This window comes from Mus musculus, chromosome 9, assembly GCF_000001635.26.
Source record: "Mus musculus strain C57BL/6J chromosome 9, GRCm38.p6 C57BL/6J".
NCBI lineage: Eukaryota > Metazoa > Chordata > Mammalia > Rodentia > Muridae > Mus > Mus musculus.
In genome coordinates, this window is record NC_000075.6 from 38,350,280 (window position 1) to 38,370,350 (window position 20,071).

At 37.2% G+C, this 20,071-nt stretch overlaps 1 protein-coding gene across 1 annotated transcript; it reads left to right on the forward strand.

The window, feature by feature from the left end:
• Positions 1 to 17,268: 17,268 nt before the first annotated feature.
• On the forward strand, positions 17,269 to 18,264 carry Olfr250 (olfactory receptor 250). Its single transcript, NM_207552.2, has one exon. It carries the CDS (start codon positions 17,269 to 17,271, stop codon positions 18,262 to 18,264), a length of 996 nt encoding a protein of 331 aa, NP_997435.2.
• The last annotated feature ends 1,807 nt before the right edge of the window (positions 18,265 to 20,071 follow it).

Sequence of the window (20,071 nt, forward strand, 5' to 3'; positions counted from 1 at the left end):
GACCCTGTTCCCTGTCTTTCTTTTCTTAAAAATAACCAATGACTATAGCTTTTTGTTATGTGCCTTTACTGCAAAGAAATTCATGAATTGTAATCTTTATGTCCACCTATCTTCTCTCTATCTCTCTTTCTTTCATTCTTTCTTTCTTTCTTTCTTTCTTTCTTTCTTTCTTTCTTCCTTCCTTCCTTCCTTCCTTCCTTCCTTTTTTTTTTTTTTTTGGTTTTTCGAGACAGGGTTTCTCTGTATAGCTCTGGCTGTCCTGGAACTCAGTCTGTAGACCAGGCTGGCCTTGAACTTAGAAATCCGCCTGCCTCTGCCTCCTGACTGCTAGGATTAAAGGTGTGTGCCACCATGCCCGGCTTCTTTCTTTCTTTCTTTCTTTCTTTCTTTCTTTCTTTCTTTCTTTCTTTCTTTCTTCCTTTCTTCCTTCCTTCCTTCCTTCCTTCCTTCCTTCCTTCCTTTCTTTCTCTCTTTCTTTCCCTTTCTCTCTCTCTCTCTTTCTTTTTCTCTTTTTCTTTCCCTCTTTCTCTCTCTTTATTTCTTCCTTTCTTTCTTTCTTCCTTGCTTGCTTTTTTTTTTCTTGCTTGATTTTCTTAGACAATTTTGGTTTTCTTTGCTTGTTTGTTTCTATAGACAACAGTGAGTTTCATTAACTAAGTTACTTAGATTAGATAAAAAAGGACAGAAATGTAGATACAGCATAGTTATCAAATTTTCAAGATCATTTTGGGTCCTTTAGAGAAGTGTGTATTTCAGACTTTTAGACACATTTATTATGAAATTCTGTACTTTATTTAAATAATATTTGATTCTCACAAGACTCTGAGGAAGTTATCAGCCTAGTTAACTCTTCATTACCACAACTTTGATAATACACAGACAATATGATTGCCTTGTTAAACCAAGGTGAAATTGTCACTGTCATCCTCTGATATATTGATTGGTCTATGATTGTTTTCAAATGACTTACTAACATTCCTGGTGACAGAACATAGGTCAATTTATTTACTCTGTTTTCTATATATGAAAGATGAAAATTTGTAAGAACAATGTATTTGCTTCCTGTGAAAAACAAACTACAGCTGCGCTTAAGGTTTTGGAATAAAGTATATACATACTTTTGTTTGAGTTTAATTTTCAAGGTAAAGAGTAATACTATCGCCCGAGCTTCTGTCCCCGCCAGCCAGAACACACTCGGGACAACCGGAATATTCTGCAGCAAAAGCTTTATTGCTTACTTCTCAGGAAGACCCCGACCCCAGAAAATGGCGTAGCTTATATAGCCCTCAGCCATGGCGTTTCAGCACCTGATGTGGCGTGTCAGCTCCTGATTTGTTGCTCGCCCATCACCCCACTACTACGCCCCAAGAATGGGCAGTGACTAAGTATGAATTCACTCTTGCACTTGCGCATAAGGCTTGTTTACTAGTTAGGCACAGCAGAGGCCAGCGCCATCTTATAATGGTGATTGCTCGTGGCATGCACGGCTCTCCACAGCGATTGTTCGCAGCACGGCTCTCCACATAATACGTATATCTATATTCTTATGTCTACATGTATCTGGACAAGAAAGTAGTTATATAACTTAAAGGCATATAGCTTATGATTCAGAATCTAGGATCATAGTCATTGTGTAAAGATGAAGAAATGCAAAGGCAGATGATTGTAAAAAATAGACAGACCTTCTATAGCATTTTTTCATAATTATTTTAAAAGTTGGGCTTCTGTCAATAAATAGACTCAGCCATGATGCCTTATTATAGAGATAATGAGAAGATATAGGATTGAATTGAAAATTGCATATATTCTTACAGTGTACATATTTAAGAGGTACATGCATGGGACACAGAGTAATATTTTCATCCTCTTTTATGATAAGGATCCCTATTTTAGGATGGTGAGACTGGAGAGACTGAATATGCTTTTCCAGGGAGCCATAGTCACTTAGTTAAATGTATACTTATGTAGCCTACTTCATGTGGCATATTTATTTATAGAGAAAAGTGAGTTAACCAGACACCCATAAAGCTGTTAATTATACTGTGCAACATTTTCTTTTGTGTGTGTTCACAGGACCAGAATCTGTTCAGAACACATGATCTTTCATGTACATCATAAGACTTTTTCTGGTGACACAAGGTTATATTTTTAGTTATTCTACAGATAGTATCAGCAACAGACCAAAGAAACAATTGAACACAGATCAAGCTGATAAAACAATGAATTTGGGAGGGGGGGTACTCACAGAAGTGTAGATGATGGGACACTGACAGGAATATAAGAAACCCAGATACAGCTGCATTACTGATAAACCCTGGCCATCACAAGCAATCCCCAAAACTGACAAGCAGTCAACGCTACATAGAGTATTCTTCCTCCAGAGACCATTTACTAGTAACCTTTTCTTGTGGCAGTAAATTGTGAATATTGTGAGCTTTCTGAATATTAGGAGCATTGCCTTTTCCACCAGAAGAGACTGCTTAAGGTTGAAGGAAATATATATATATACAACCCGTGAGTATGTGTGCTTTGATGAACATTTAAACTGTAATTCTTTTATGTTGAACATGATATTTGAAACATTCTTAAATATTTGCTTGAAGATATAGCCAAAAAATCATTATACCAGTTAAATCTTTGAATCAATCTGATTAAAGTTAATTGTACTAGAGTTAAGCAGTTTTATTTATTACAATATTTATATACCTATCAACTGTGCTTAAAATTGATGTCTCAAGACTATTCTATTTCCTGATCCACTATACTTTTCCCCTGACTCCTGAATAGAGGTGAGTAGCAGTGGTGAATGAGAAACTGGGAATAGCCACTAGAAAGTACCAGATGCCAGGATGCAAGAGGTTCCAAGGACCAAACAGGGATAACATTAGATGAAATACCCAACAAAGGGAAGATACAACCTGTAGAGATCATAACCACCACCCATCTCAAAAAATTTAACCCAGAATTGTTCCTCTCTAAAGGAAATAGAGAAACAAAGAGTAGAGCACAAACTGAAAGAAACACCATCCAAAGATCGCCCCCACCTAGGGATCCATTCCATCTGCAGACACCAAACTAGACAGTATTGTTGATGCCAAGAAACACTTAACAAGAGCCTAATACAGCTGTCCCCTGAGAGATTCTGCCTGCTCTTGACAAATAGAGATGTGCGTGCTCACAGCCAACCATTGGACTGAGCATGGGAGCCCCAATGGAAGAGTTAGGGGAATGCCTGAAAGAGCTGAAGGGGATTGCAACCACATAGGAAGAACACTGTTAACTAACTGGACCATGAGCACCCCAGAGCTCCCAGGGACTAAATCACCACCCAAAGAGTATACATGGAGGGATCCATGTCTCCAGCTGTATATGTAACAGAGGTTTGTCTTAGCTTGTATCAATGAGAGAGGAAGCCATTGGTCCTGTGGAGGCTTAATGCCTCAGCATAGGAGGATGCTAGGGCAGTGAGGCAGGAATGGGTGGGTAGGTGGGGGGGGTCACTTTCATAGAGTCAGGGGGAGTGGGGTTGGGATATGATAGTTGTGTAGGGGAAACCAGGAGTAGGGACATTTGAAATGTTAATAAATAAAATAACCAATAAAAAAAGAAAAAGGAAAAAGAATATTCAATGCTTTTTAATTCTTTTTTTTTTGCCTTTTTCTTTATTTCAAAGAGTTGTGAAAAGTGGTTTGAAAACTACTTACGTACACATATTTTAGTAGACACACACAATTTCTTAAGGTCACGGGGTCAGGTGTGTAAAACTCAAACCTAAAATGACTTAAACAAGAAGGAAATGTTGAGTTGTAAGTTCAAGATAGGAAATGTCATCTGAGTATTCTTTTCTAGTCAACAGCATAACCTGGTGGCTCAGTTCTGTGAAGTAAATGGACATATTTATTTCTTCCATTTGCATGTGTGAATAGTGTTCATTTTTTATTATTTTTATTTTTATTAGGTATTTATTTAATTTACATTTCCAATGCTATCCCAAAAGTCCCCCACACGCTCCCCCACCCACTCCCCAACCCTCCCACTCCCACTTCTTGGCCCTGGTGTTCACTTGGACTGAGGCATATAAAGTTTGCACGACCAATGGGCCTCTCTTTCCACTGATGACCGACTAGGCCATCTTGTGATATATATGGAGCTAGAGACACGAGCTGGGCGGGGGGGGGGGGTAACTGGTTGGTTCATATTGTTGGTCCACCTATAGGCCCCGGCATAGTCTCATAAGAGACAGCTATGTCAGGGTCCTTTCAGCAAAATCTTGCTAGTGTATGCAATGGTGTCAGCGTTTGGAAGCTGATTATGGGATGGATCCCCAGATATGGCAGTTTCTAGATGGTCCATCCTTTTGTCTCAGCTCCAAACTTTGTCTCTTTAACTCCTTCCATGGGTGTTTTGTTCCCAATTCTAAGAAGGGGCAAAGTGTCCACACTTTGGTCTTCCATCTTCTTGAGTTTCATGTGTTTTGCAATTTTTTTGAGTGCATACACAAGGTGTGCATGTACATGTGTGGGCATGAAAATGCTGACATAAGGAGACTTTAACCATCATTATTCATATATTCACCGAGTTAGTCTCTTAGTTGACATCTGAGCTCAGTAATATAGCTAGTCTAGACAGCTAACTTGCTCAGAAGATATCCTGTCTCTGCCTTCTAAGTACTGCAACTACAGGCAGATCAAGGTACCAACCAGGAAATTATGTAGCTTCTCGGGTTTGACCTCAAGTCCTCACTTTTACACAGCATGTGCTTTATCCATTAAGTTATCACTTCAGCAAAGAGGTTTATGTTTCAAGTTTAATTGCTTTTATTGATCTGGAAAAAATGAAATCATTTTATTTAAATAAACTCCAAATTTAATAACATTTATGATTAAAAATGTGAACTACAAACTTACATAAAACAGTCTTAGTAAACTTTGTCCTCTCTCTAGGAAGGAACATTTCAATTCAGAAGAAATATGTACAGAAAAACTGAAATACCCTATTTTCCATACAGATACAAACTGTTTGCTCTAAGTGTAATATTGATCTCATGGTAACAAAGTCTGCTTTCTGTCATTTAGAGTAACATTTCTGCAGACATGCTGCACAATACAAGTGGTCACACCAGGTTGCCATTCAGACAATGCTCTGTGAAACTGGGCCCATTTTTATGTAACATATGAATTTTGTAAGCTAGAGAAGGAGGAGTTATTTATTTTCATTTAAAATATAATTACACCATTGCCATTTACCCCTTACTTCACCTTCTCCCCAATTCTCAATTTTCTCTCAAATATTGGCCTCTTTTTATTTTGTACACACACATGTTATATGTATTACTATCTGTTCATATCTGTACCTATTTATCTATCTGTCATCAACCATATACAACACACACAAACACACACACAAATTCACACACATCTATCATCTATCTGTCTATCTATCTATCTATCTATCTATCTATCCATCTATGATCTGTCTATCATGCTGGTTCTGTCTAGTGTTGCTTGAATGTATGATTTCAGGGTAGATAACCGAATCTGGGAACCAGTAAGAGTGTCTCTTGCTTGGGAAGACTAATTCTTTTTCACTTTAAGCATTAATTGGTCTAGATGTGATGCCTCATGAGATTTCTCCCTTCCACATTAACAGGTCTATTAACACGATGTTTTACTTGTTCAGGTCTTGCTTAGCATAAATACTTTTGAAATATCATGGGTTTCTCATTTCTAGGTGACTCAATCTCCCAAAAGATTTCCTGGTACTCTGCCTCATAGTCTTACTGTTCCGACTTTCCTGATATTCCCTGAGCTTTAGGTGCAGGAATTGTGCTGCAGATTTATAAATTGGAACTTAGAATCAAAGATCAATTGTTCTCTACAATTTGACCACCTCTAGTGTTCTTCATCTATTACAAAGAGAAGCTTTGATAGGTGGTATGAGGTGTACATATTGGTTTGGTACAAGGATAACTATTTAGAACGCAGGTATGAAGAGTTACACTTCATTAGTAAAGTGGTGATTGTATGTTCTGCTTTAGAATCCATAGCTTCACTAGCTCTGGGTATTGGCTAGGTTTCCAGTATCACACATAATTCCCTCGTATTGAGCTGGCCTTAAGTTCATTTAAACAGCTGCTGGTTAGCTCCTAGGTATGAGGTGCTACTTTTCATTGTAAGGGGTGTCTTGCCATGTTGGTCATTGTTGTGATTCATAGGTGATGTTACTGAGTTAGACAATCGGTTGTGAGGAGCGGGTGTGGCCGTGGCCCCAAGATGGCGCCTGGGACTGCTGCAAAGTCTTATGACTGGCACCTGACTTGCTCATATCCCTCAAGATAGCCACATACCTTGAGCTGCATTGTGCAGATGCACCACGACGTAAGATCGGATGATGTGACAAATGTAGTCCTGAGCCAATTATCTGTACCTACGTGGACTGGGGTGAGGGGGAGTGGACTGGAGGGGATAAAGGGCGATGGCAGAGAGAGGTCAGGGATTCTTTTTCCTACACATTTTTGAAGTTCCTGAATAAACTGTCTTGAGAAGGACGTCGGGTTCGTCGCTTATTTTCTACTGGTTGGAGATGGTAGGGTAGCGACAATCGGTTGATTTTCTTCTTTGGCAACTCAAATAACACTTTGTAATAGAATGGAAGCTAGTCCTCCCTGGGTAGGCTTTTGGGTCAGATCCTGATCAATTCTTTCACATCTTCTCTTTGAAGTATGTGGTATCTTCATCAAGCTGCATTATTTTCAACTTCTTGGAGGCAACCAAGGACAACAGCAGTATATGATAACTTTTTGGAGTCCACTGGATTCCCTTGGCCAATAATTCAAAATGGGTCCTCCTATTTCTGGTATTGGAATTTTGGCTTGCTAGTCTATGTCCTTTGGGGGAATCGTTATCAGCACAGAAGTGATCATTTCATTTAAATTGTAGATGTGTATGTATAATAATAGGCTTATATGTATGATATATAAGTGTAAGACTATTTTCAACTGGAAGTTCCCTATTTCAAGTAAGCTATATGTATTCTCATTATTCACAGTTTTTAAAATTTCCAAGTCCATGTTCCTCTCTGATGTTATTATAACTAATAATTATGCTTTTTAACAAACAATAATTATGGAACAGATCAAGCTCACTTGTGTTTACTTCCTTTTCATTTAATCCCCTTTCCCACTATTGTCCTCTTTTAGGGAAAATAGTTTTTTCCCATATAATATATACGGATTACAGTTTCACCTTCCTTCAACTTCTCCAAATTCCTTCTCCCCTGCCATTCAGATCCAATCCCTTTCTGTCTCTCATTAGAAAACAACAGACCTCTAAAGGTTAACAAGACCTAATAAAATAAAATATAGTAAAATATAACAAAACCATCACTTCATAGTTGGAGAAGGCAAACCAACAGAAAGAAAAGAGCACAAGAGAAGTTGCAAAATTCAGAGAACAAATTGTTCACACACTACAGAGTCCTATAAAAACACTAACCTGAAATCCATAATATATCTGGAGAGGACCAGGTGCATATCTATGCAGGCATTCTGCTTGCTGGTCAATCTCTGTGAGTTCTGATAGGCTTTGCTCAGTTGATTTAGAGGACTTTCTTCTCCTGGTACCCTTCATCTTCTATGATTCTTACACTCTTTCTGTCTACTACTGCCTTCTCTAAGGTTTGAGAGGAGGAATTTGATGGAGACATTCCTTTTAGAACTTATTCTTCCCAGATATCTTTCTTTCTCTTTGTAACATGTGGTTGATCTGATGAAGGAGGAAGCCTCTCTGACAATCTATGAGTATAGAAGATTATCATTAGATGTCATTTTTTTATTTTTTTCTACTTCTTTTGTACTTGGATTTTATAGGGTTATCTAAACTTTGGTTCTTGGTCAGCAAGAAATGTTGGCTATGGCTTCTATCTCAGGGAGTGGGTCGTAAGTCAAATCAGAAAATGGTTGGTTACTTTCATAAGATTTGTGCCATCATTACTTTAACATAGTTTGTAGGTAGGACATCATTGTATTTCTAAAGTTTTGTGTCACAGTTATTTGTGGATTTTCATGGGACAATAACTCAATTGTATATGTTAGACCTAGTAGTGTGACATGAGATGATTTTCTAAATAACACAGCAGTTACAATGGCACTAAGACCAAGAATTAATAAATGGGACCTCAGGAAACTGATAAACTTCTTCAAGGGACAGACAACATCATTCAGAAAAAGCATCAGTTTACAGAATTTGAAAATATTGTTACCAACTCAAAATCTGACAGAGGACTAATATCAAATTATATATATATATATATATATATATATATATATATATATATATATATAATTATACATATTACATTGTATAAAATGTGTGTGTGTGAGAGAGAGAGGGAGGAGGGGGAGGGAGAGAGAGAAAAACTAGATATTACCAAATAATCCAATTTAAAAACAGGTTACAAATCAAAATAGAGAATTCTCCATTCTCCATAAAGTAAGCTCAAATGACTGAGAAACGAAGAAAAGTTTACCATCTTTAGTAATTAAAGAAATACAAATCAAAACTACTTTGATATTCCTGCTTACATCTGTCAGAATGGCAAGAACTATAACACAAATGACAGCTGATGCTGGTGAGAATACTGAGTAAGAAAATACTCTTCTATTACTGGTAGGAGTGCAAACTTGTACACTCACTACAGATCTCGGTTTGGTGGTTTCTCACAAAGTTAGGAATCAAGCCACCTAATGATCCCGCTCTTCTTCTCTTGGGCATATCCATGAGAACTCTTGCTCATCTATGGTCATTGTTTCTCTATTCACAGTAGCCAGGAATTGGAAACAACCCAGAAGTCCTTCAACATAAGAATAGATATTAAAAATTGACACATTTATAAAATGTTTTAAACTCAGATGTTTTTAAAATGACAGTATACAATTTACAGATGAATAGATGCCACTTGAAAATTTTATCCTGAGCAAAGTAACTCTGCCCCTGAAAGACAAATATGGTTTGCATTCTCTTATATGCAGATGTAACCATTAAATAAATAATAAGCATGCTATGATATGTAGATTCAAAGTGTTTACATATAAAATAAAGGACTGCTGTTGGCACATAGATCTCCCTTTTAGAGGGAGGGGAACACAATACAGGTGAACTGGGGGCAGGAGTTGGAACAGGAGGATCAGGTTGGGATGGGAAGAATACATATGGAGAGACAGCAAGAATTGAGCATTCGAGGGGTGGTGTGGAAACCTAGTGTAGTGAACCATTCCTAAAACATATGAAGGGAATCCTAATCAAGTCTTCAAATCGTGGGGAGATAGAGTACCAACTTGCCGCCTCTTGTACTGAGGCCAGATTACATCCTCCCTATTCTTTTAGTATGAGAAAGTTGAGACTCTCTTAACTTGAAAATGCTACTGCCAATAGACTCAACTGTTGTACTTCAGGCTGTTTTTGAAATATTATCCGCCAATAAAGCCTTGTCACAAAACAAGGATCAAGTATTCTTATATTTGTCTCACTAGAATGGAAAAACTTCACATGCCCTTTTTCCAGGCTGTTTCCAGAAATACACCAAGTATCTGTTCTCAGCAAAACATCCTCCCATGTGTCTGCTTCAGCAAAAATATCTTTTCATAAACCAGTTTTCAAAAAAAAATTAAATGATACAAAGAAAGAAACTAAAGAAACTAGAAATTTCCACTTCAGAGGTGCCCATCAACTGATGCATATATACACATCATGTGATATCATACACTCCGTAGGTTTTATTACTTCAGTTATAAACAGTATTGCAATTATTGTAATTTTGTGAAAAATCAATGGAACTGAAGATCATCATGGTATATGTGGGTATATAATATCACAGTTGTAAAGGTTACAAAAAAGAGTGAAAGAGTGATAGGTGAATGTGTTCAAAGTTTATTAGAGGAAATCCTTTTTGTATAATAAATGTATAATAAAATTTCTAAAAATATAGATAACAAATAAATTTTTATCAGTAACATACAGATTTTTACTAAAAACTAATGTACTCCAAAGAATTAATGAAAAATGTTGAATTTAATTTTACTTAAATAGTTATACAGTTTTTTTTTTTATCTATCCATTTATTTTTGACAGTGCTGGGAAAGGACTCCAGGGTCTTACACGTAGTGACCAAGTGCCCTCTGAGCCACACCTCAGTCCACAGCTGCATTAAAAGCAGACATCTGTCATCAAATGCATGAGTGCCCCTGTTCTAGGAGTTGTCAGCTAAGTCCCTAAAGTTCACTGGTCACTCTGCACTTGCCTAGGAGTGGTATAGATGGGTCTTCAGGTAGTACTATGTCCAATTTTCTGAAGACATGCCTGTCTTAGATAGGGTTTTTACTGCTGTGAACAGACACCATGCCAAGGCAAGTCTTATAGAAAACAACATTTAATTGGGGCTGGCTTACAGGTTCAGAGGTTCAGTCCATTATCATCAAGGTGAGAGCATGGCAATATCCAGGCAGGCATGGCACAGGAGGAGCTGAGAGTTCTATGTCTTCATCCAAAGGCCACTAGTGGAAGACTGACTTCCAGGCAACTAGGGTGAGGATCTTATGCCCACACACACAGTGACACACCAATTCCAACCAGGTCACACCTATTCCAACAAGGCCACACCTTCAGACGGTGCCACTCCCTGGTTCAAGGATATATAAACCATCACAATGCCCGACTGATTTCCAGAGTGGTTTTACCAGCTTGCAATCCCACCAGCAATACAGGAGTGTTCTCTTTCTCCACATCCTTGCCAGCATCTGCTGTCACCAGTGTTTTTTTCATTTTAGCCACTCTGAGTGGTGTGAGGTAGAATCTCAGGGTTGTTTTGATTTGCATTTCCCTAATAACTAAGTATGTTGACCTAAGGATGTGGGTTCATTTCCTGGTTTTCAATTCTTTTTTTATAATATTTTTTATTATTACATATTTTCCTCAATTACATTTAGAATGCTATCCCAAAAGTCCCCCATGCCCTCCCCCCACTTCCCTACCCACCCATTCCCATTTTTGGGCCCTGGCATTCCTCTGTACTGGGGCATATAAAGTTTGCATGTCCAATGGGCCTCTCTTTCCAATGATGGCCAACTAGGCCATCTTTTGATACATATGCAGCTAGAGTCAAGAGCTCCAGGGTACTGGTTAGTTCATAATGTTGTTGCACCTACTGGTTTTCAATTCTATTCCATTGATCTACCTGCCTGTCACTGTACAAATACCATGTAGTTTTTTCACTATTGCTTTGTAGTACAGCTTGAGATTTGGGATGCTGATTCCCCTGGAAGTTCTTTTATTGTTGAGATTAGTTTTCAATATCCTGGGCTTTTTGTTATCCCAGATGAATTTGAGAATTGTTCTTACTAACTCTATGAAGAATTGAATTGAAATCTTGATGGGGATTGCATTGAATCTGTAGATTGTTTTTGGCAAGATGACCATTTTTACTATATTAATGTTGCCACTCATAAGCATGGGAGATTTTTCCATCTTCTGAGATCTTTGATTTCTTTCTTCAGAGGCTTGAAGTTCTTATCATACAGATCTTTCACTTGCTTAGTTAGAGTCACACCAAGGTACTTTATATTATTTGTGACTATTTTGAAGGGTGTCATTTCCCTAATTTCTTTCTCATCCTGTTTATCCTTTGAGTAGAGGAAAGCTATTGATTTGTTAGAGTTAATTTTATATTCAGTCCCTTAGCTGAAGTTGTTTATCAGCTTTAGGAGTTCTCTGGTGGAATTTTTGGGGTCACTTAAGTATACGATCATATCATCTGCAAATAGTGATATTTTGACATCTTCCTTTCCCATTTGTATCCCTTTGACCTCCTTTTGTTGTTTATTTGCTCTTGCTAGAACTTCAAGTACTATGTTGAATAAGTAGGAAGAGAGTGGGCAGCCTTTTCTAGTCCCTGATTTTAGTGGGATTGCTTCCAACTTCTCTCCATTCACTTTGATGTTGGCAACTGGTTTTCTGTATATTATTTTTACTGTGTTTAGGTATGGGCCTTGAATTCCTGATCTTTCCAAGACTTTTAACATGAACGAATATTGAATTTTGTTAAATGCTTTTTTTACCATCTATTGAAATGATCATGTAGTTTTTTTGTCTATGAGTTTGTTTATGTAGTGGATTAACTTGATGGATTTCCTCTTATTGAACCATCTCTGCATCCCTCAGATAAAACCTACTTGATCACGGTGAATGATAGTTTTGATGGGTTCTTTTATTGGGATGGCAATAATTTTGTTGAGTATTTTTGCATCAGTGTTCATAAGGGATATTGGTCTGAAGTGCCCATTCTTTGTTTGGACTTTGTGTGGTTTAGGTATAAGTGTAATTGTGGCTTCATAGAACGATTTGGGTAGTATTCCTTTTGTTTATATCTTGTGGAATAGTTTGAAGAATATTGCTTTAGGTCTTCTTTAAAGGTCTGATAGAATTCTCCACTAAACCCATCTAGTCCTGAGCTTTTTTTGGTTGGGAAACTATTAATGACTTCTTCTATTTCTTTATGGATTGTGGGACTGTTTAGATGGTTTATCTGATCCTGTTTTAACTTTGGCAACTTATATGTGTCTAGAAAATTGTCCATTTCATCCAGATTTTCCAATTCAGCTGAGTATAAACTTTTGTAGTAAAATCTGATGATTTTTTGAATTTCCACGGTTTCTGTTGTTATGTCTCCCTTTTCATTTCTGATTTTATTAATTTGGACACTGTCTCTGTGACCTATGGTTAGTCTGGCTAAGGGTTTATCTATCTTGTTGGTTTTCTCAAAGAACCAGGTCCTGATTTTGTTGATTCTTGCTACAGTTCTTTTTGAAAGAAAGAAATTAAAGACACATCATTTTGTTCTACTTGTTTGATTTCAGGCCCTGAATTTGATTATTTCCTGCAGTCTACTCCTCATAGGTATATTTGCTTCTTTTTGTTCTAGAGCTTTCAGGTGTGTTGTCAAGCTCCTAGTGTAAGCTTTCACCAGTTTCTTTTTGGAGACAATTAGTGCTATGTGTTTTCCTCTTACCACTGCTTTCATTGTGTCTCAAAAATTTTGATATGATGTGTCTTTAATTTCTTTCTTTATTTCTTCCTTGATCAAGTTATCATTGAGTAGAGCATTGTTCAGTTTCCATGTGTATGTGTGTTTTACATTGTTTTTATTGGAATTTAAGATCAGTTTAGTCTGTTGGGATTTGAGAGGGTGCATGGGATTATTTCAATCTTCTTGTATCTGTTGAGGCCTGTTTTGAGGCCTATTATGTTGTGAATTCTGGAGAAGGTACCATGAGCTGCTGAGAAGAAAGTATATTCTTTTGCCTTAAGATGAAATGTTCTCTAAACATATGTTAGATCCATTTGGTTCTTAATTTCTGTCAGTATCTCTGTGTCTCTGTTTAATTTCTGTTTCTGTGATCTGTCCATTGCTGAGAATGGGGTGGTAACGTCTCCCACTATTATTGTGTGGGGTGTGATGTGTGCTTTGAGCTTTAGTAAGTTTTCCTTTATGAATGTGGGTGCCATTGCATTTGGAGCATAGATGTTCAGAATTAAGAGTTCATCCTGGTAGATTTTTCCTTTGACCAGTATGAAGTGTCCTTTCTTATCCTTTTTGATAACTTTTGGTTAAAAGTCTATTTTTATTTGATATTAGAATGGCTACTCCAGCTTGTTTCTTGGGACCATTTGGTTGGAAATTTGTATTCCAACCTTTTATTCTGAGGCAGTGTCTGTCTTTGACACTGAGGTGGGTTTCCTGTATGCAGCAAAATACTGGGTCCTATTTATGTATCCAGTCTATGTATTTTTATTGGGTCTATTGATGTTAAGAGATATTAAGGAAAAGTGATTGTTACTCTTTGTTATTTTTGTTGTTAGAGGTGAAAATTATGTTCCTATGCTTATCTTCTTTTGGGTTTGTTGAAAGATTACTTTCTTGCTTTTTCTAGGGTGTACTTTCCCACCTTGTGATGCTATTTTCCATTTATTATCCTTTGTTGTACTAGATTTGTGGAAAGATACTGTGCAAATTTTGTTTTGTCATGGAATATCTTTTTTTTTTCTCAGTCTATGGTAATTGAGAATTTTGCTGGGTATAGTAGCCTGGGCTGGCATTCATGTTCTCTTCTGGTCTGTATGGCATCTGCCCAGGATCTTCTAGCTTTCATTGTCTCTGGGGAGAAGTCTGGTGTAATTCTGATAGGTTTGGCTTTATATGTTACTTGACCTTTTTCCCTTACTGCTTTTAATATTCTTTATTTAATGCATTTGGTGTTTTGTTTATTATATGATGGGAGGAATTTCTTTTCTGGTCCAGTCTATTTGGAGTTCTGTAGGCATCTTGTATGTTCATGGGTATCTCTTTCTTTAGGTTAGGGAAGTTTTCTTCTATAATTTTGTTGAAGATATTTACTGGCCCTTTATGTTGGGAATCTTTGCTTTCTTCTATATCTATTATCTTTAGGTTTGGTCTTCTCATTGTGTCCTGGATTTCCTGGATGTTTTGGGTTTGGAGCTTTTTTGCATTTTGCATTTTCTTTGACTGTTGTGTCAATGTTTTCTATGGTATCTTCTGCACCTGAGATTCTCTCTTCTATCTTTTGTATTCTGTTGGTGATGCTTGCATCTATGAGTGCTGATCTCTTTCCTAGGTTTTCTACCTCCTGTCTTCTCTCCCTTTGTGATTTCTATATTGTTTCTATTTCCATTTTTAGAAATTGGATGGTTTTGTTCATTTCCTTCACTTGTTTGATTGTGTTTTCCTATAATTCTTTAAGGTATTTTGACGTTTCCTCTTTAAGGGCTTCTACCTGTTTACCTGTGTTCACCTATATTTCTTTAAGGGAGTTATTTATGTCCTTCTTAAAGTCCTCTATTATTTTCATGTGAAGTGACTTTAGATCCAAATCTTGCTTTTCAGGTGTGATGGTGTATCCAGGACTTGCTATTGTGGGAAAGTTGGTTCACCATGATACCAAGTAACTGTGGTTTCTGTTGTTTATGTTCTTAAGCTTGCCTCCCACCATATTATCTCCAGTGCTCCCTTCCCTCGATATATCTGACTGGATCCTGTCCTTCCTCTAATCCTGATTGAGTCAGAACTCCTCAGAGTCCAGCTATCTCTGTGATCCTGAAATTCTGGGTGTGTCAGAGTTCCTAGGAGTCAAGCTGCCTCTAAGACCCTAAGATACTGGTGTGACCAAGCTCCTAGGATTCTGGGATCCTGGAATCCTGGGATTCTGGGTATACTAGAGTGCTGGAAGTGGAGCTTCCTCTGGGGGCTATGGGACTGGATGCAGAATTATGTCCAAGTTAAACTAGGGAAGATCTGAAGGTACGCAAGCCACTGATCGGGCGAGATTCCTGTGCACTGGATCCTGCTGGTCCCAGTTACTCCCAGTCTTTTCATCTATTTTTGATTTTCAATTTTCCTGATGGAAAATGGTAGTGAATAATCTGTCACATATTTATTAGCTATTGTAATTTTTGGAGAACTTATTTTCAGTTTATTTGCTCATTTAATTATTGTGTTTTTGCAACAATGGATATCACAATAAAGGTTCCATGCATACTCAGCAAGCATTCTTTCAGTGTGTTTCATTCCCTGCTTTTACTTGATCATTTGCTAACTCAATTATTATTCTTTGTTTTTTAGGCTTTTGAATTTGGGTATTTATACAATGTCAGAATAGCTGCCATTTTTTTCTTCTATTCTAATTGCTGTCACTTCACTAAATATTTTTCTTGTGAAGAGACTTTTGAGTTTTTTTTAATTCCACTTATTCAATTATTTTTTCTGCGGTTGCAGTCTTATTCAAAATGAGATTGCCTGATACTAATGCATATTCCTGCTCTTTTCTTCTAGAAATTTCAAACATTTATGTATTCTTTGAAGAACTTTGGTAAGGTTTGTGTTGACTTTTGTATAGAACAACAACAACAACAACAACAAAAACAACAACAACAAAAAAAAAACAAAACGGGAATCTACATTCCATCTTCTGTATGTACATAATGAGTTTTCCCAAAAGCATTTGTTGAAAAGGATGCCTTTTCATTAGCATAAAATGAGATTCCTTGTTTTGAAACATATGACAGAACTGATGTGCATTCCATTCTACCTTTTATGAACCTTATTTCTTATCTACTCAAAGAAATATAGAACTATAAGTATAAATAAAGGTCAGGCATGTTGTGTTATTTCTTGGCAGGTTCATATAAGAAGGCTCACAGCCTGGGTTTATACTCAGAAGCATTTAAAGTTCCTTCTTTATTCTTTCATCTATTCTTTACAAAATGTCCGCTGAAACGTAAAGAATTGCATATTTATTAGTAAAATCCCAGAAGATTATAGGAGGTCCTCAGAAGTGGCAAGTGATTATATCCTTGGATTTTTCTCTATTAGATTTATTTGTTCTTACAAATAAATTCCCAAAGGAGATCATGCAACTCTGCCCTGGGAAGTAGGTACTCTGGGAGGAAAATTATAGATTGAGTAAGAACTTTAAATCCCCAAAGATTCAATGCTAGGTTTATAAAACCTATGGTAAATAGGCTGAGAAGTATCTACCATCAAGGGGTTCATGCAAACTTGCAGGAAATCATAAAAATGAGAAAATTTTCTGTGCTGGTCCATCAGAGAGACTGGAATCTGAATGAGGAGATAGTCTACAGCATCATGCATGCTCTTTTATTCTATTGTATAGGTAAGGAGGAAATTTGAGATAAATTCTCAAATTGAAATCATGTCATTTTCCCCAAGTGTATGGGTTTCTGAAGGTCAGTGATACATCTGTTCTGATGGATATTAGTACATTTATTATCGGACACCAGAATCATTAAGACACTGGAAAGAAAAGGCTCTTGTGCTTCAACAATAGTAAAGCAAGGAGCTAAAAGGCAAGTCCTAAATCACCTATGGCTTGATAATTTTCCCTTCAAATACAAAGCAGTATAAATCATGGGATTGGCAACAAGCCCCTGGATGACTTCTTTTAGTCCCATTCATGACTGGAGGCTAAATAATGGGAAAATGTCCAGCAACATTCCTCTCAGCATTATCTCAGGACAAAGTCACTCTTTGTGGGTGGGAGCTTGAGAAAAAGTGGTAATCATGTTCTTTGGATGCCTTGCCACAATTCTTTAAACAACACTGAGATGGGAAACACTAAACTTTACTTCTTTCTCTCGGTTTAAGATGCAGGTTTCCTTCCTGAAAGTCATCTGGTTCTGACTGATGCTTCTACAGATGCAACACATGAAACAAATGATTATGGAAAATGACTCTTCAGTGTCAGAGTTCATACTTATGGGACTGACATACCAGCCTGAGCTCTGGTGGCCCTTATTTGTTCTGTTCTTGGTGAACTATACAGCCACTGTGATGGGAAACCTGAGCTTAATGACTCTCATCTGTCTGAATTCTCATCTGCACACACCAATGTACTTTTTTATTCTCAACTTGTCCTTCATTGACTTCTGTTATTCATTTGTTTTTACCCCAAAAATGCTGATGGGATTTGTCTCAGAACACAACACCATCTCCTTCACAGGATGCATGACTCAGCTATTTTTTTTCTGTCTTTTTGTTAACTCTGAGTGCTATGTGCTGACAGCCATGGCCTATGATAGATATGTGGCCATCTGTAGGCCTCTGCTGTACACAGTAGTTATGTCTCCCAGGGCTTGTTCCCTGTTAATGCTTGCTGCACACTTGATGGGTGTCTCTTCTGCTGTTGTACACACAGGATGTATAATTCAGCTCAGGTTTTGTGGTTCAAAAGTAATCAACCACTACATGTGTGATACTTTCCCCCTCCTTGAGCTCTCCTGTGGTAGCAGTCATGTCAACGAGCTTGTAAGTTCTGTTTCTGTGGCTGTCGTTGTTGTTATATCTAGCCTAATTATTGTATCCTCATATGCTTTGATTCTTGTCAATGTTATCCATTTGTCATCATCTAAGGGTTGGTCCAAAGCTGTGAGCACATGTAGCTCTCATATAATAACTGTTGCCCTGTTCTATGGATTTGGTTTGCTTGCTCATATCAAGCCATCATCTGCAGAATCTGTAGTTCAGAGGAAATTTTTTTCAGTAGTTTATACTTTTGTGCTGCCTTTGTTGAATCCGCTCATTTACAGCCTCAGGAACAAGGATGTCAAACTTGCTTTGAAGAGAACACTAAAGACAGTTACAATCCAAGGGAAGTGCTTATGTTGTAGCCATAAATCTTGACTCTGATTTGTTTCCTTCTCTTCACTTCTCTTCCCTGTCCACTTCTTCTATGGTACACTTTCCTTCTTTTCATTTTTATTTCTTGAATACATTCAGAGTAAGAAAGGCATATATCCTCTCTAATATCCTTTTCTCTTTCTTCATGAAATGCAGTTACATTTTTCCCTCTCTCTGCATAGCTTTTCTGTGAATGTGGCTCCACTTTACTCTTGTACCAGTATCATAAAGAGACATTGTGAGGGTAGTTTTCTTGATATTTTTCAACTACTTATTTGGAGACTGTCATGGTTAGTATATGTGTATGTGTTTGTGTGTTTGTATGTGTGTGTGTATGTGTGTATATGTAAGTGTAATTTGTATCTATTTTTCCCCTCCAACTCTTCCCATGTTCCCCTATCTCCCTCTCAAATATGTGACTTATAGTTTATTTAACATATATGCACATATAACAAGATATATTTCATATTTATATGCAAATAGAGCCACCAGAGTTTATTTAGAGTTACTTTTAGAGATGACTGTTAAAGATCAAATAACCTATGAGACAGCTCATCTCATGTGAAGACAGAGTTTTCCTATACTCAGCAACTATTCATTGTCTGTAGCCCTTCATTTAGGGGTGGAGACTTGGGAGAGTTCATCTATCTACTTTGCCATGTCAGTGTTGGAATAGTTTTAGTTGTGCAACTCTTTTTTTTAAGCAGCCATATTTTTGAGATTTTCTATATAAAACTCCCTGTCATATAGAGAAGATATTATCTCAAAGCAAACATCTGATTTCTGTCTCTTGAAATCTTTTTATTCCTCACTTCTGATGTCCTGTGCACCTTTGTTACAGTAGTTACAGTGACTATGTATTCATTGGGGGTGGAAAACACATATCCATTCTTTCTTTGCCTTTTGCTCAGCTTTGTATTTCTGGAATGGTGTCTATCTGCTGCAAAAAGAGGTAGCTTTAATGACTGTTGGTACCTGTGAATATAAGAATGTATATCGAATGTAATGAGAAAATGCATTAGTTTAGGAAAATCACAGTAGTAGGATGTCCTCTCAGGTCCATAGCTAGTGGTTTGGCTAGATTTAGAGTATCAGGCATCAATTCCCTCATGTTATGTGGGACTTAAGATGATTAGACAGATATTGGTTGGTGTTATTATTGCACCCTTAGGGATATCTTGCTATAATGGTTATTGCTATTCATAGGATTTGTAGCTAAAAAGGACTATTGATTCTTTTCTCCCTTGTCAGCTTATATCAAACCTTTTAATACTCTGAGAGCTAGTCCTGCAAAAAATTCAATTCCAGGCTTAGGAAGCCCTTTTTGAGTTGTTTAAGACAGTTGAAATGAATCCTCAGTAATCTGGGATATTCCTGTGGCCCTTAGTTGCCTCTAAGAACTTAAGAGCAAAGCCCTATTGCTTCAGACACCATGCTCTTCAGAATTTGCAGAAATGTGCTAAAAATGTTATTTCATTATCTTAAACTAATACTACCAACTGTTCTTTTTCTAGTATATAATATCTACATAAGAAATGTCAAAGAGTTGGTTGTTTTTCTAAATAAATTCATCTCTGTTTTGATTTCCTTAAAGATTTCTTTTTTTTTTCCTTTTGTTTGTTTGTTTGTTTGTTTGTTTCCAGACAAAATTTCTCTGTGTAGCTCTGGATGTCCTGGAAAAGACACAGGCTGGGGTTATCACAGAGAAAGGAGCTTCAGTTGAGGAAATGCCTCCATGAGATCCAGGTGTAAGGCATTTTCTCAATTAGTGATCAAGGGGGGAGGGCCCCTTGTGGGTGGTACCATCTCT